This window comes from Amblyraja radiata, chromosome 19, assembly GCF_010909765.2.
Source record: "Amblyraja radiata isolate CabotCenter1 chromosome 19, sAmbRad1.1.pri, whole genome shotgun sequence".
Classification (NCBI taxonomy): Eukaryota; Metazoa; Chordata; class Chondrichthyes; order Rajiformes; family Rajidae; genus Amblyraja; species Amblyraja radiata.
The window spans coordinates 29,843,601-29,860,983 of NC_045974.1; the positions used below are offsets into that span (position 1 = coordinate 29,843,601).

General features: G+C 41.0%; 1 protein-coding gene across 1 annotated transcript; it reads left to right on the forward strand.

Moving 5' to 3' along the window:
- The first annotated feature begins 1,156 nt into the window (after positions 1 to 1,156).
- On the forward strand, positions 1,157 to 17,046 carry yeats4 (YEATS domain containing 4). The gene is made up of 7 exons (XM_033038152.1): positions 1,157 to 1,418; positions 5,335 to 5,454; positions 7,395 to 7,461; positions 10,737 to 10,831; positions 11,432 to 11,524; positions 14,878 to 14,965; positions 16,526 to 17,046. Exons 1-7 carry the CDS (start codon positions 1,368 to 1,370, stop codon positions 16,693 to 16,695), a joined length of 684 nt encoding a protein of 227 aa, XP_032894043.1. The 5' UTR covers positions 1,157 to 1,367; the 3' UTR covers positions 16,696 to 17,046.
- Positions 17,047 to 17,383: the final 337 nt, after the last annotated feature.

Here is a 17,383-nt window from a genome sequence, read left to right on the forward strand (position 1 = left end):
GTGTTTCTTTTCACAGATGTTTGTTATTATTTTGTGAGACAGTTCAGGAAAATTGAACTGTTGAGGGTGTTAATAAGGAGGGGTGGGTGGTTAGAAAGTAGAATCTGCCCTTTTGATGAGGGAATAGAGGTGATAGATGCCGTGTAAAAGGAGAGGAAAACACAAGCTACTGCAGATGGTTCACAAAAAAAGACATAGTGCTTCAGTGGGTCTGGCAGCATTGCTGTAGAACATGGATAAGTGACAATTTGGTTTGGGACCCTTCAGATTAATTGTACAAACTGTTTACATGGTACAAACTGTTAGATTAGGCGGCCAATTCCCTGAACACTTATGCTTAGACTAACATGGTCTGCTGAATCTCCTGTTGCTCACCATTTTAATTTTCCTTCCCATTCCGATAACAACTGTTGTGTCCTGGGCTTCAACCATTGTCAGAGTGAGGCCACGTATAAACTGGAGGAACAGCACCTCGTGATCACATTGGATATTTTACAATGCAATGGGATAAACATTTGATTCTCCAATTTTAGATAACTAGCCAACTACCTCCTTTCCCTTTCGCCCCTCTCCCTTGCTCCACCTGGAATAGCATCCATTGCTCTCATTACTCTGGCTCCTTTCCTCACCCCTTTGACCTTTATCTGCAAAGATGCTCTTCTGATCACACAGCTTTTTGTCTTCTCATCTCTGTCCTATGCCCATCTGTCTGCCACGCCAAACCCCCCTAACCTGTCGCACGCTTTGTTGACCTGCCCCCACCCCCAACTACAATCAGTCAGAAGAAAGACCCCGACCCGAGATGTCGTTTGTTTATGTTCTCCAGAGATGGTGCCTGACCGCTGAGTTACTCCAGAGTGAGGACATTTGGCGAATGGACCCGCCATGTTAATGAGGGACTAATGTGGAATGAGGGCAGAGCAGGGTCAGCCGTGTTGGTGATGGAGTGAGGTGGAATGAGGCGAACGCGCACCTGCCATGTTGGTGAAGGAATGAGGCGAACGTGAATGCGCTATGTTGGAGGGGTAGTGAGGTGGAAATACGGCGAGTACGGGGTCCGCCATGTTGGTGAGGTAGATGAATGAGGCGATCGCGCGTCCGCCATGTTGGTGAGGTGCGTCATTCTGGCGAAGAAGCGAAGTTCCGGTGGTTGGTGAATACGTATCCTTCGCTTTTCTGTGTGTGAAGAGCTTTGATGGAAGAGTGAGGTCAAAGGGGGGTCACTTCGCCCCGGAGCCAGCAGGGGGAAGAGAGGAGCAACTGTAGGCGGGCGCTGCGGCCTAGTGGCCTCGGCCCTCGCCCATCCAACCGGCCGGTGCCGGCGAGAGACCGCGGGCTCGGATCCGGCCGCCTCGCCCTCTTGCAATATGTTCAAGAGAATGGCGGAGTTCGGGCCTGACTCCGGGGGGAGAGTGAAGGTAAAACTCCTTCAGAGCCGCCCCAGGCGTGCCGGCGCTAGATTCAACCACATTACAGTAAAATAGAAGTGTAGAGTTTGCAAAGAATATGCACGGTGAATGTAGAACCATAACTAGTCGGCATTTGCAGATGTAACATTGAAATCAGCTGCAAGCGACTCCTTTTGTTGGAAATGGTATCACGCTGCCATATTTTCTAAAGGGTATTTGTATTGCATGGACTGAAGTATATTCAGCTGCGTTGACCTTATTAATATTTTAATCTATCGAGGAAGATTACAGTAAAGGAACGTGTTACCTGAACTGGGAAAACAGTCATCTTTCTCAAGCTGAGAACTAGAGAGTTGTCGAAACGAAAGGAATGAGAAAGGCAACGAGTTGACTTGAAATCGACGGTTCACTCAGTAGATCTGGAACTTTATCGGTGAAAAGAGAGGGAGTTTTGGTGAACAACCGTCAGAACTGCAAATAGTTACGGGATGGAACAAATTCGAAGCAGGAAAAGATGTGGGGAGAGAAAGAAAGGGAAAGGTCAATCTATGAATGAATTATGTTAGGAAAGATTAAATAACAGAAACGATGGTAGCGGAGCAAGTAAAACAACAAAAGATGGAACTAAAAGGTTTATGTTAAAAAAAAAATTGTTCAAATTAATGTTAGATGGAATATTTGGAGATAAAAACAGTAGGCGTTTGATGTATTGAGTAGTTGCAACATTTTCAACCTTAATTTTCCATTTTATTTCTGAAAAACTTGTTTCAGTGAGGACCATTATCACTCACAATGAAGATTAATGGCATGCAATTACTAACATGAAATCATATAATTATTACAGTGCAGGAGGATGCCATTCAGTTCCATGAAGTCTGGGGGGAAAAATAATCAAACTGTGATAGGAATGTCCAATGTGAAGGAAATGCATGAGACTGTATGCCACTGCAACATAATGCTGACAGTGTGAAATGAAGATGATGAATGAATGAATACGTTTATTGTCATTGCACAATACTGTGCAACGAAATTCCATTACACCTCCTCCGGTTAAAAAAAAATACAAACAAAGACAACCATTAACACATATGTACATTTATTAGTAAATAATAAATAGGTATTTTAAAAGAATTTGGCGGCATTTCTTGGAATTACATTTTGCTTCCCCAGCGTTCTCTGTTGGAATTTAGCTCTTTTATCGCACATGGGTAGAAACTATTTCTTAGTCTACCGGTGCGAGCCTTCAGAGTCCTGAATCGCCTCCCAGACGGTAGCAGAGTAAAAAGGTGGTTGGCAGGGTGGGATGTGTCTTGCTTGATATTTGTGGCCCGGCGCAAGCATCGGGCCCTATATATGTCATCCAAGGAGGGCAGTTGGGCGTTTGTAATGCTCTGCGCAGTTTTTATAATTCCCTGCAGCACCCTCCTCTCAGCCACAGTACAGCTAGCAAACCACACCAGGATTCCATAGGAGAGGATACTCTCCACGGCGCATCGGTAGAAGGACAACAGCAGCGGCTGTGAGACGTTTGCTCTCCGCAGAGACCTCAGAAAATACAGCCGCTGATGTGACTTCTTCACGAGAGTGACGGTGTTCATTTGCCATTTGAGGTCCTGGGAGATGTTTATTCCCAGGAACTTAAAGCCAGTGACTCTCTCCACCATGTCTCCTTTGATGTATAAGGGAGCAGGTTCCTCTCTCCTCTTCCTCCTGAAGTCAACGACCAGCTCTTTTGTCTTTGATGGGTTGAGTACTAGGTTGTTTTTGGTACACCAGACAGTCAGTTTTTGGACTTCATCCCTGTAGGCAGACTCGTTGTTGTTGTTTATCAGTCCCACCACAGTCGTGTCGTCCGCAAACTTGATGATCCTGTTTGTACTGTGTGTTGGTATACAGTCATAAGTGTATATTGTATACAAGATGGGACTCAGCACACAACCTTGTGGCGCTCCTGTGCTGAGCGTCAGGACTGGGGAGTAATTGGACCCCATCCTGACAGTCTGTGGGCGATCTGTTAAAAAGTCCTTAATCCATCCGCATGTGTTTGCATTAACACCCAGATCAGACAGTTTGTCCACCATTCTGCTGGGGATGATTGAATTAAATGCAGAACTAAAATCTACAAATAACATCCTCACATATGAGCCAGGACGCTCCAGATGTGTCAGTGCAGAATGTAGAGCTATGTTGATGGCATCCTCCGTTGACCTATTTGCTCTATATGCAAACTGATGCTGATCCAGGGTGGATGGGAGTGAGGACTTAATGTGGGCCAGGACCAGCCGTTCAAAACACTTCATCACCGTTGAAGTGAGAGCAACAGGTCTATAGTCATTCAAGCTGGTAATGGCTGTTTTTTTGGGTACAGGCACGATGGTAGCAGTCTTAAAGCATTTAGGGACAGTGCACGTTGACAGAGAGAGGTTGAAGATGTCGCTGAAAACCTCCGCTAACTGGTCTGCACAGTCCCGCAATACTCTCCCTGGGATGCCATCTGGGCCAGCAGCCTTCCTGGGGTTGACCCTGCGGAGTGTTCTTCTGACGTCCTCCGTACTCACAGTGAGTGGCACAGTGAGTGCCAGGTCGTCAGTGCTGGGCGCTGCTGCAGGTGCAGGCTCCGCCTCATTCAGCTCAAAACAGGCGAAAAAATGGTTGAGCTCCTCAGCTAGCGAGTTGTTACTGCTGCAGATGATCGGCCCCCCCTTGCCCTTGTAGTTTGTGAGTTGCTGAATGCCCTGCCAGACACGCCGAGGGTCCCTCTCGTTAAAATACCCCTCTAACCTTCTTCCATAGGCTGTCTTTGCCTCTTTAATGGCTCTCTTTAGTTTAGATCTGGCAGTGCTGTACAATTCATCACTGCCAGATCTAAAGGCTGAGTTGCGTTCCCTCAGCAGTTTCCTGACATCCCTGGTCATCCATGGTTTGTTGTTTGGGTAGCACCTGACCTCCCTGTCGACAGTGATGTTGTTGATACAGTTCTGTATATAGAACATGACTGTGGATGTATATTCATGTATGTCCTGGTTTGGAAACAGGTCCCACTCGGTGCGCTCAAAACAGTCCTGAAATTGGGCGGCAGCGCCCTCGGGCCAAGTCTTTATGTTTCTCACCCTGGGCTTGGTTCTCATAATGAGAGGTCTGTATGCCGGGGTGAGAAAGAGTGATAGATGGTCAGACTGGCCGAGGTGAGGGAGAGAGGAGGCTTTGTATCCATCCCTAATGTTGCTGTACACGTGATCCAGTGTATTTTGACCTCTTGTCGGACACGTGACATGCTGGTGGAATTTAGGGAGGAAATTGGGGCATTAGTGCACAATACGCTTACTCCTAAAATTTCAAACAATATTACAGTTTAATTTAGATATACAGCATGGAATCAGACCTTTGGCCCCACCAAGTCCACACTGGTCATCGATCAGCCGTTCGCATTCACTCCTAACTCATTAAGGGCCATTTTACAGAGGCTAATTAACCTACACACCCACATATCTTTGGGTTGTAGTGGAAACCAACTCACCCAGGGTAAACCGGAAGGATTTGCAAACTCCACACTGCCAGCATCTGCAGTCAGGATCTTGCCAGGACTCCTGACCTGTAAAACAGCAGCTCTACATTTTATTAGCATGGAGTACTGAATTTAGCTTTCCCAGTTTGATCATACTTTATTTTCACTACCATTTTGAAAGCTTTCTCCATGGGCTTTGTAATATATTTTACATCTATATATTTTATTTATAATGTTATATTAATTGCAGAAAGAGCTGCTTTGATTGCGGTTTCCCTTCAGATTTATTTCTTAATTGTCCACTGTAATCTGATACTGAAATATCTTACCCTATAGTGCATTCTTTTCTGAAGGTTTTCCTAAAATTCAAGAAGCATTTAGATTAAAAAATAACATTTTCTTAATATTCCTCTTCTGCAGGGTGTCACAATAGTTAAGCCAATCGTCTTTGGAAATGTTGCTCGTTATTTTGGAAAGAAGCGAGAGGAGGATGGACATACTCATCAGTGGACGGTGTATGTTAAACCTTACAGAAATGAAGTGAGTGCTGCTTCCATTTAGTCATGTGCATTGGACAAAACAATAACTGCTGCTGTGAACCATAAATCATAATATTGTGCTTTCTTTTCGTCGACTGGGAGAGGGAAAGTGGAATACACAGCATTTGCACACTCACACAAGTTCAGTAGAATGGTCTTTTTGTGAAATTAAATATTTTGATTTTATTGATTTTGGTGCTGCTTCAAGTTCAGTAAATTGTGACTAAAGCCTGGTGTAATGCTCACCAAAAACTAAGCAGTATTCTGTGCTTGCAAAATATTTTATCTCCTTGAAGTAGAACATTAATTCATAACCTAAGATCTTTGAAATTAATGACTATGACTTTAAAATGTAAGTATTCATGGACTATTACAAAGAATAATATATTAGACAATTGGTGTAGGAGTAGGCCATTCAGCCCTTCGAGCCATTCAATGTGATCATGGCTGATCATCCCCAATCAGTACTCCGTTCCTGCCTTCTCCCTATATCCCCTGACTCCGCTATTTTTAAGAGCCCTATCTAGCTCTCTCTTGAAAGTATCCAGAGAACCGGCCTCCTCCACCAGGCAGAGAATTCCACAGACTCACAACTCTCTGTGAGAAAAAGTGTTTCCTCGTCTCCGTTCTAAATGACTTACCCCTTATTCTTAAACTGTGGCCCCTGGTTCTGGACTCCCCCAACATCGGGAACATGTTTCCTGCCTCTAGCATGTCCAAACCCTTAACAATCTTATATGTTTCAATTAGATCCTTATAAACTCACCCTTATAAACTCCAGAGTATACAAGCCCTCCAGTGAGTATTAACTGCACATTAAACTATTCAGGAGTTAGAAGTGGCCGAGCTACAAAAGAACACAAGCTATAACATTAGCCTTTCTGTAGCCACATTTTATTCTCCCACAATATATAAAAATAATACAGCAACTGTGTAGCTTCAGTGAATGCATGTGTCTGAAATTGATGTTACACAAAAATGCTGGAGAAACTCAGCGGGTGCAGCAGCATCCATGGAGCGAAGGAAATAAGCAACGTTTCGGGCCGAAACCCTTCTTCAGAAATTGATGTATTGTGTCAAAGTACTCCTCATACTCCTTTCTACATTTAGATTGTAAGAGTTATCTTTGAAGAACAGCCAGACAGAGGTAGGTTTGTGATTTGGCCGTATTTTTTTGTGTATTAATAACCAAGTAGAGCTACGAAACTGCTTAAAATTTAATATAGAATAACCTTTTTGGTGATTCTCTCCAGGGATGCTGCCTCACCCGCTGAGTTACTCCAGCATTTTGTGTCATCCAGTTGTTTTTGGGGGAAAAATCGCTGAAAATTAAGGCATGTCTCGTACCAAAGAGAAGAATCTGAGCATTAAATTTTAAGCAGCTTCGTAGCTCTACTTAGTTTTTAATACGCAATAAAAATACGGCCAAATCATAAACCTTCCTCACATCTAAGTCTGGCTGTTCTCCGAAGATAACTCTTTCAATCTAAATGTAGAAGGGAGTATGAGGAATATTATTTCTGATACATTCAGTGCTTTGAACAAATGATGGTTGTGAGATTGAACTTCAGATCTAGAGCTTGTGAGGGGTGGTTCCACTGTAGAAAGAAAATTGAATGCTGATTGGTCATTTGTAGGCCAGAGTCAGATTTTAAAAACATGTTAATTACTACTATCAAGGCAGAAGATCTAGCCAATAAGTCGTCAAATGTGGGATCTTCAAAATTGTCCTTGCCTAACATGACCATTGATACAGATCAGGAAAGTCAGTGTTTTGGGAGCTACTCGTGGCCTTTGCCTGGTGGTCTCACTCTCACTTGAGGTCATTAGGTTACAAATTCAACCATTCCACAATTAGATCTCACTCACACTATTTTAACTTATTTTGCTGTTTTAAAAGATACTGACAAGTTGAACAGTGAATATTTGTTTTTGTTGAAGGACATGTCAGCATATGTGAAGAAAATACAATTCAAGCTGCATGAAAGTTATGGTAACCCTCTGAGAGGTAAGTTTGAAAAAGAAAGCATTATAAAATATAGTTTTTAAAATGGTTTTACTAGAACTGCATACATAAGAACAAAATCCTGGTATTGCAGGGGGCTCATCAACTTTAGGAATAGCAAGTGGGTTCTTTATCATTGTGGAAATGAGAAGATAGTTGAACACATTAATCTTCTTTCTTTGCTTAGCATAAGCATCATCTGCTTAGGGGATGTGCCGACCAGCTGGCTCTGGTTCTGACAGACATTTTTAACATCTCCCTGAACCAGGCCATTGTTCCCTCATGTTTCAAGACAGCCACCATCATACCAGTTCCCAAAAAGTCTACAATAACCTGCCTGAATGATTACCGCCCCGTAGCACTCACACCAATAATAATGAAGTGCTTTGAGAGGCTTATTAAGCAGCACATGGTCTCTAAACTCCCCTCCAGTTTTGACCCGTTCCAGTTTGCTTATCGCCCGAACCGCTCCACAGAGGATGCTATTTCCTCTGTAGTCCACCTGAGCCTACAACATCTGGAGGAGAGGAACACCCACGTGCGGATGCTGTTTGTTGATTTCAGCTCAGCATTTAACACGATAATTCCCCAGCATCTGGTGAGCAAACTGGCACCCCTAGGTTTCAATACCATACTATGCAACTGGATCCTGGATTTCCTTTCTGAAAGACCCCAGTCTGTGTGGGTGGGGAAGAACACCTCCTCGGTCATCACACTGAGCACCGGCTCCCCTCAGGGCTGTGTCCTGAGTGCGCTGCTCTTTACATTGATGACACATGACTGTGTCGCCAGGTCCACTACTAACCATATCATCAAATACGCGGATGACACAACAGTAGTGGGCCTCATCCGCAATAACGACGACCAGGCATATAGAGAGGAGGTGGAACAGCTGGTGAGCTGGTGCAGCAGGAACAACCTTCTCCTAAATGTGAACAAAACCAAGGAGATTGTCGTCGATTTCAGAAGGAAAATTCAGCCCAGTCACACTCCACTTTGCATCAACAACTCAGCAGTGGAGCAGGTGAAAAGGATCAAGTTCCTGGGGGTGCATATAACGGACACCTTAAACTGGTCCACAAACATTACATCTCTGGCAAAACGGGCACAGCAGCGTTTGTACTTCCTCCGCAGGTTGAGAAGTTTACACCTCCACCCTCCCATCCTCGCCACTTTCTACAGAAGCACAATTGAGTCGGTCATGACCAGCTGCATCTCTACGTGGTGCGGCAGCTGTACAGCTGCGGACTGGAAGTGCCTTCAGAGAGTGGTGAGGACAGCGGAAAAAATCATTGGGACTTCTCTTCCTTCCATCATGAACATGGGGTACAAGCGCTGTCTGATTAGAGCTAAGGGCATTACCAGAGCCCCCACACACCCACAATTTGGACTGTTTATACTGCTTAACTCTGGGAGGAGGTACCGCAGCATGAAGAGCGGGACAACCAGGTTCTGCAACAGCTTCATCCCCCAGGCCATAAGATTACTGAACATTCAACAAAACCGAGGCTAGAACTTTTTAAATATCGACACTTTAAAAAAACTTTTTATATATATTTATTTTACAGAACCATGCACATGAGGCATTTTTATGGACGCACCTAGCACTTTTACTTTTACTATTTACCTGATTTGGAGAGTCAAATGCAACGAAATTTCGTTCAAGGTGCACTGTGTCTAGGTGTATATCTGAATGACAATAAAGTTTTCATTCATTCATTGTCGAGCAGAAATTAACTTTCTCTGACATGAGGTATTCAGGATGCCCAAGTTTTATTGCTAGCAGCAGTATAATAAGTATAACAGATATTATCTGAAATGACAAATAATATGTATATAACAGAGCAACTTCTGATATCCAGTGAATGTTAAATTGGATATTAAGGATGTTGTCCTATACATAATTTTCATCCAGTTGTTTTTGAAAAATAAAACGCTAAAAAATAAGGCAGGTCTCATACCAAAGAGAAGAATCTGTATCATCAAAAGGTTGACACAAAATGCTGGAGTAACTCAGCGGATGAGGCAGCATCTCTGGAGAGAATCATCAAAAAGGTTATTCTGTATTAAATTTTAAGCAGCTTTGTAGCTCTACTTGGTTTTTAATACACAATAAAAATACGGCCAAATCACAAACCTACCTCGCATCTAAATCTGGCTGTTCTTCGAAGATAACTCTTACCATCTAAATGTAGAAGGGAGTAGGAGGAATGTTATTTCTGATACATTCAGTGCTTTGAACAAATGATGGTTGTGAGATTGAACTTCAGATCTGGAACTTATGAGGGGTGGTTCCACTAGAAATAAAATTGAATGCAGATTGGTCATTTGTAGGCCAGTGTTAGAGCCCCCATTCGCTGTGATAGTATTTCAGTCTGTCACAGAGGCCGACGTCAGGAAATCCTTCAGAGGGGTGAACCCTCGAAAAGCGCCTGGACCTGATGGTATACCTGGTCGTATACTTAAAAACCTGTGCGGACCAACTGAAGGTACAGGAGCCTGAAGACTACAACGGCCAGGTTCAGGAATAGCTACTTCCCCACAGCCATCAGGCTATTAAACTTGGCTTGGACAAAACTCTGAACATTAATAGCCATTATCTGTTATTTGCACTTTATCAGTTTATTTATTCATGTGTGTATTTACGTATATAATGGTATATGGACACATTGATCTGTTTTGTAGTCAATGCCTACTATGTTCTGTTGTGCTGAAGCAAAGCAAGAATTTCATTGTCCTATCAGGGACACATGACAATAAACTCTCTTGACGATTAAACAATCAAGTTAATTACTGCTACTCTCCAGGGAGAAGATCTAGCCAATAAATGCCTCCAGTCCCGTCTTATGGTTGACTCGACATACCCAGTGCAATTCAGGATGAAAATTAAACACTACCTTGCTACTATTGGGAAACACATTTTTGGAAGAAGTACCATTGCAAGGTTTTAATGGAATTGTAGAATTGAAGGTCTGTTCTTTTGGAGCAACTGTACAGTATTGTCATTTATGTAGAGGGGTGGGAGATTGCAACCTTCATGTGGTCCACCCTGTTTTGACTAATGCAATTAACCCGACGTGCACAAACAAATAGATGTAGTGTTTTGGTGTTACTTTTGAACATGCCACTAGTGACTCATAGCCCAAACGACCCTTCCCAGGGTCAAAACACCCGCAGCATCGGGAAATCTCTACGCATCTATTTATGTAGAATATTTCAGTTATTTATATTTCTGTAAATTTAACTTAAGGTTGAGCATAGCTTTTCTCTTTCGACAGTTGTCACCAAGCCTCCATATGAAATCACAGAAACTGGATGGGGTGAATTTGAAATTATAATCAAAATTTTCTTCATTGATCCAAATGAAAGACCGGTAAGTAAACAATAAATTCCTTATTTAGATTGATTTTAAAAACCCTTGGTAACAAAATTATGGCATTCATTTTTGGAAATTTCAATGTCATATGCAACTTTAGCCAAAGTTCTTTAGATTAATCAGGGTCTCAGTATAAATGTATTGACATTTTATTAAATTATTCAGTACTTCCTAAACATATCTCTTTAACTGACTGCTTGCATACAATTTATACAGAATAGAAGATATCCATTAGGCCTATTAATAGAATGATTTAGTCATTGCTGTTCCCCTGGTTTTTCCCCAAATTCCTGCAAATTATTCTCTTAGCTATCCAATTTCCTTTCAAAAACATTGATAAACTGTTTCCTTTGCAAGCAGTGAGTTGTAGATCATAATTGCACTTGTGTGCTCAAGGCTTTAAATCTGTGCCCCTAAACATTGTTCCATTTGCTTTAAATGGCTTTCAATTCCTAAATGTGAGCTGCAAAAGAAAGATGGTTCTGTTCTGCCTTTTATCTTCCTTATTTTCTGCATTAACTCTTAAGTGCAGAAACAATTTAAAAACAGTCCAAATGTTCTATTATTAATTAACGCTATTCTCTTTTTGTTGAACAGGTAACACTGTATCACTTGCTGAAGCTGTTTCAGTCTGATAGTAATGTAATGTTGGGCAAAAAGACAGTGGTCTCTGAATTTTATGATGAAATGGTAAGCACAAGGAGTTTCAATAGGGTTATTGTGGCCATCAAGTTTCTTCATTATTTCAATAAAAATATTACACATTCAAATTGTAGGACTAAAATGGTAGCTTTCAAGCTTTTATTGTGAAGGCGATATTATTGCATAGAATTGCATATTGCCATCCTTTTTTAATAGAATGCAGAAATCAGATGACCCTCAGGTTTGCTAGTGCAGTGGGAGAGGGGGTCATTACCAGCACATTGAAGTAGAAAAGAGGAATAAGGTTCACAAAGGAATGAAGGTGTTGGCTAATACTAAAGAAAATAAAGTGGTAGAATATTGGATATAAACAAGCTCGGATATAGAGACAGGTTTGGTATGCATGCATGTAAACATACAATATGGTGAATGGCGTTGGTGAACTCCGAGCACAAAATAGTTTTATGTAATGACGACAGAAACACAGCTTTAAAAGGATAAGAATTGTTCAGAGAACGTTAATGGATATAACGTGTTCAAAAAAGATAGGGAAAGTGAGATGACGGGACTGAGTAGGAAGATTGAGTATGGAGATGATGTCCTTGAGGGATTAAAGACAGAATCCATTTTTGGTTAGTATTGAGAAGCAAATAAAGTAGATTATGCTAGTGGGGCTAGTCTATAGTCCTCAAAATAGTGAAAGGAAGATAGCGGAGCAAATTAAAGAAAGCATCTGCAGTGTGATGATATTTGAGGGCCTTACCCCAATATTGGTTGGAATAATATGGAAAAAATAACTTTCTTGGTTCCACAAAGTAAGGCATATGATCATATTTAGGCCAGGGAATGAGGTGGCCAAGCATCCGTGGGAGAACACTGAATTCAAAATGAACATCAGGTTTAGATTAGTAGTGGTGAAGAACAAGGAATATTTTAAGGTAGCACTCGAAATTGGAACAGTGCTAACTTCAGTATATTGAAATGGGATCTCAAAAAGATAAGATGGAACTAAAGATTGTCTGGAAGGATGTAACCGAGCAACGGGGACACTTTTGTGGTGTTTCATGTAAAAACTATAGGGATGTTCTCATAAAAGGGAAATGTAAGGTACCAAGATCAGGACTCCTGCATGTGAAGGAAAGAGAATACGTTAACACAAAGTTGATGTGATGTATGTCAGATAAACTCTTCATGTGAAAATCAGGCCTTGTGCAGTAAGCTCAGGGGGAAATGACGAAGAAAAGACTAGTAACAAGAGAATATGAGAATTGAATGGCAGTTAACATAAAATGGATAGTAAAAGGCAAGGTGACATTTGGGATAAAAGGCGATGTATAGTTAGATATGTAGAACAAGTCTCGAATACTAAGACACAAGGAACTGCAGATATATGTTTACAAAAAATGAAACAAGGTGCTGGAGTAACTCAACAGTATCTCCATGGAACATGGATAGATTACATTTTGGATCGGGACCTTTCTTCAGACTGGGTGTGAGGCAATCAGAATCCACAATCTGGGTGTGAGGCACCATTTACTGGACATAGGCTAGCAGAATGGGCCAACTAGTATTGTCAGTGTAGACAATGCAATGTGACTTAAATGGCATCTGGGACTTCCAGTTAGTCACCCATCTAAGTGCTCATTAGGCCTGAGTCTGTTTCACAGATATTTGCAAGATAAACACGGTTATGAGTTCTAGGTAAAAGGCATTTTTCCCCATTATCTGAAGATTCTAGAACTAAGGATGTAGATTTGATGTTTTAGCTAAGAGAAGCAGTGGGGTTACGATGAAGAATTTTATTGCACAATGAGGTAATGATCTGGAACTTTCCCTCTGAGAGCGATGGAACCAGAGATGATCAGTGATTTGAAATAGAACAAAATAGAAACACATTAGGCAAATAAACATAGAGCTACAGGGATAGAATGGGATTAATTGGATTGATTTGATGGGCCAAATGCCAATTCTATGACAAAATGTGTAGGTGCAGAAATCTCGTCAGAGTACAGATCCTATCCCTGAACTCTATTTCCATTACATGCAGCCATGCAAAACTCATGGACTTTATTAACTTCACCACCAATTTCCATCCTGCACTCAAATTCACTTGGACCATCTCCGACGTCTCCCTCTCCTTTCTTGATCTCACCGTCTCTATCACAGGAGATAGACTATCAACTGACGTCATTACAAACCCACAACTATCTTGACTACACGTCTTTCTACATTGCTTCGTGCAGACTATCCCCTACTCCCAATTCCTCCGTATATACCATATCTGTGCTCAAGATGAGGTGTTCCATAAAAGGACATTCGAGATGGCCTCATTCTTTAGCAAAAGGGGTTTTCCCTCTTCCATCATAGATGAGGCCCTCACATGTGTCTCCTCAGTACCCTTGCCTATTCGCAACAGGGTCCTTGCCTTTCAACACATCAGCCGTTGCATGCAACACAATCCTCCAACATTTTTGGCACCTCCAACGGGATCCCATCACGAGTCGTATCTTCACATCTCCATCCCTTTCCCTCTTCCGTAGAGACCATTCTCTCTGCAACTCCCTGGTTAACTCATCCCTTCCCTCCCAAACCGCCCCTGCAACCGCAGGAGATGCAACACCTGTCTCTGTACCTTCTCTCGACTCTGTCCAGGGACTCCTGACAGTCCTTTAAGGTTAGGCAGAGATCCACTTGCACCTCCTCCAACCTCATCTTGTATCCATTGTTCAAGATGTGGAATTTTAAACATCAGTGAGACCAAACGTAGACTGGGCGATCGTTTCACTGAACACCTTCACTCAGTCCTCCTGGACCTACCTGATCGCCTGGCTGCCAAACACTTTAATTCTCCTTCCCATTCCCACATTGACCTCTCTGTCCTCAGCCTCCTCCATTGTCAAAGTGAGGCTAATCACAAATTGGAGGAACAGCATCTCATATTTCGCTTGGGCAGCTTATAACCCAGTGGTATGAATATTGATTTCTCTAACTTTAAGTAACCCCTGCACTCCTTCTCTCTCCATCCCTCCCCCACCCAAGTCGCACCAGGTTCCCGTTCTCACCAAGCAAACAGCCAACAATGGCACGTTTCCTTTATCATCGTGACTTTTTTTGCCTATCTTTCATTCTTTTGTTCTATATCTCTCTGCATCACTGTCTATATTTCTTGTTTCCCTTTCCCTTGACTAGTCTGAAGAAGGGTTTCGACCCGAAACGTCACCCATTCCTTCTCTCCAGAGATGCTGCCTGTCCCACTCAGTTACTCCAGCATCTTGTGTCTATCTTCACTAATTCTATGACCCTGGGAATACTATTCTAAAATGTTTGTGGTGGTATGCAAACAAAACCTTTTGTGTATTTTAAAATAAAGTAATTTGTTACTTTGACTGTTTTTGTCATAGATCTTCCAAGATCCCACAGCAATGATGCAACAACTGTTGACAACGTCTCGGCAGTTGACACTTGGAGCATACAAACATGAAACTGAGTGTAAGGTCCCATTGATTTTCTGTTGCTGATAACTGCATGAAAAGAGCATTTATGCCATTATATCATTGAGTATGAGATCAATCCACAACTTGTGGATGCTGTTTACGTCAGTTTGCTGTAAGGTACTTTGTTGAAGTGAAACAGATTACTAACCCTCCAATATCAAGTGTTGCAAGTTCAATGTTTTCTACACTGCCAGAGTAAACAGCATTGGATTTTGAAAGCAATTGCCAATTTTTCATATCTATGACCCAGATGAACAAACAGGTGTAAACAGAGCAAACTAATACCATGAACAATTTAAAGCAGAAAATGGTAACTTCTTACACCTCACCTGTGCTTGTAAGGGCTGAGAGCCCTGCCCTGAAATGTCGCCTATCCATGTCCTCCAGAGATGCTGCCTGACCCACTGAGTTACTCTAGCACTGTTTTTTTTTAAGATGCATAAATGATTGGGTTGGAATGATGCCCAGAACAGCACAATGTGGTCTAACCAGAACTTCGATCCTATTGTACTATAATATAAAGCTCAGCAGTGTATTTGGCTTTTTCATTAGTTTCATCACTCCTCATCCATGACAATTTCCTTAAACCTATAGGATTAATTGGACCTCCACTCGTTATAGCTGTTCATTGTTTATGAAATGATTTGTCCTTTTTTTGGTCCAAAATGAGTAATTTATTTTGCCTATATTGAAAAGCATTTCCATCATTTTGCCTATTCACCTAATCTATTAATATCTTAATTAATAACACCACCTTTCTTTAAAACATGTATGTCTTTTTCAGCCAATTCAGATTTTACACTGTGACTCCACTTGCCTCATCCTTGCGATATTTCTACTTCTCATTATCCATACTATGTCTCTAATTTGCCAATGTCCTAGTCAGTTCAATAAAGTGGTTTCAGCTCTGAATTTCAACGTCAAGGAACATTTAAAAAAAAATAACCCTTATCAGGTGCCTCGGGGAAGTCCACATATTTCCAGACAGCCCAATAATTTCAATATGTTAAATATTTGAAAATGCAAGAAAATACAATATGCTTATTATTTTTTCTTCTTATTGCTTTTATTTTTGTATGTGTTTTTAAATCACTCAAAGTAAACAGGCAGATCCATTAATGGAACATGTACCCATTTTGTCTTGTTAATGTCAGTGCCACATAGCCTCTGGTTGGATGCGTTGTTGGCCAGCTGAAGTTCTTGTGTGTGGTATTCTTGGTCAGCCCAGGCCAATGGGTTTGCCTCCTCTGATAGACAATAAACTTGAAAATCATTGAAAGCTGATGTGTGCTAGAATACGTTGGCATTATCAAATGTTAGCACTTTTTGATTTGAAGTCTAATGATTTTTTTAAATATATTTATAAAATTCTACTTTGATAATCTTTACAGTGTACAGATATATAACAATCCGGGCAATGTTATATATGCAATGTTTCATTTTTTTCAGCATTTGAAAAATTAATAATTCTACCAATGCAAAACAGTTACATTAGATTTTTTTGCATATATATATATATATATTGAAATTAACTTCACCATAACTTTTTTGTTAGTTGCAGAACTTGAAGTTAAGACCAGGGAAAAGCTAGAAGCTGCCAAAAAGAAGACCAGCTTTGAAATTGCAGAGTTTAAAGAAAGATTAAAAGCAAGTCGAGAAGCAATTAACTATTTAAAGAGTGAAATAAAAAAGATTGAAGATGATGATCAAGGAAAGGAAAGCTGAGTAATGTTCAACAAAGTAACTGGAAATCTTTAAGAACTTAACTGACTTGCTGAGAGCAGTATTGTTCTTTACGTAAACCACATTTACATTGCTTCCTCTGTGACTGAACTTACCTCGAAAGCCACAGCTCATGAATTTTAAAATTTGAAACAAACATACTTATATCCAACTTTAGAACACAGCAAGCTTCTTTGTTTTCTAAACAGAATTGTATAAAATATAACAACATGAAAAAGGTGAAGGAAATGGTATGCTTCTGTTTTTTATGTGGAATTAATTTGTGCATTTTTATGTTTTTAAGTATTTGTTACAGTTGCTTTTAAAGCTTGTATCTCAATAAATCATTTTTTTAAATTAAGCCTACTGTGTTTGAAACGTGGGTTAGAGAAATTGGGACTTTTTTTTCGGGACTCATTTGCACTCTTTTGAACTTAAATATCTTGTATTGTACTCCAGAGATGGGTAATTGAAACACCAGAACCGCATAGTCTACGTTTGATAAATGAATTCATGGAAGAAAATGGCGTTTTCAATATTTCATCTGTCCCTTTTGAATCTTTATACTTGCCTTAAAATAGAACATGGAACAGTGCCGTGTTATTTTAACGCATGTACAAACATTCAGAACAATGAGTCTGAAGAAGGGTTCCAACCCAAAACATCACCTATTTTTCTCCAGAGATGCTGC

Coding starts and splice junctions, on each gene's coding strand:
- yeats4 (XM_033038152.1), top strand. CDS start 1,368: ATGTTCAAGAGAATGGCGGAGTTCGGGCCTGACTCCGGGGGGAGAGTG. Junction 5,455..7,394: donor TTAAACCTTACAGAAATGAA/GTGAGTGCTGCT, acceptor TTTTTGTTGAAG/GACATGTCAGCATATGTGAA. Junction 14,966..16,525: donor ATACAAACATGAAACTGAGT/GTAAGGTCCCAT, acceptor CTTTTTTGTTAG/TTGCAGAACTTGAAGTTAAG.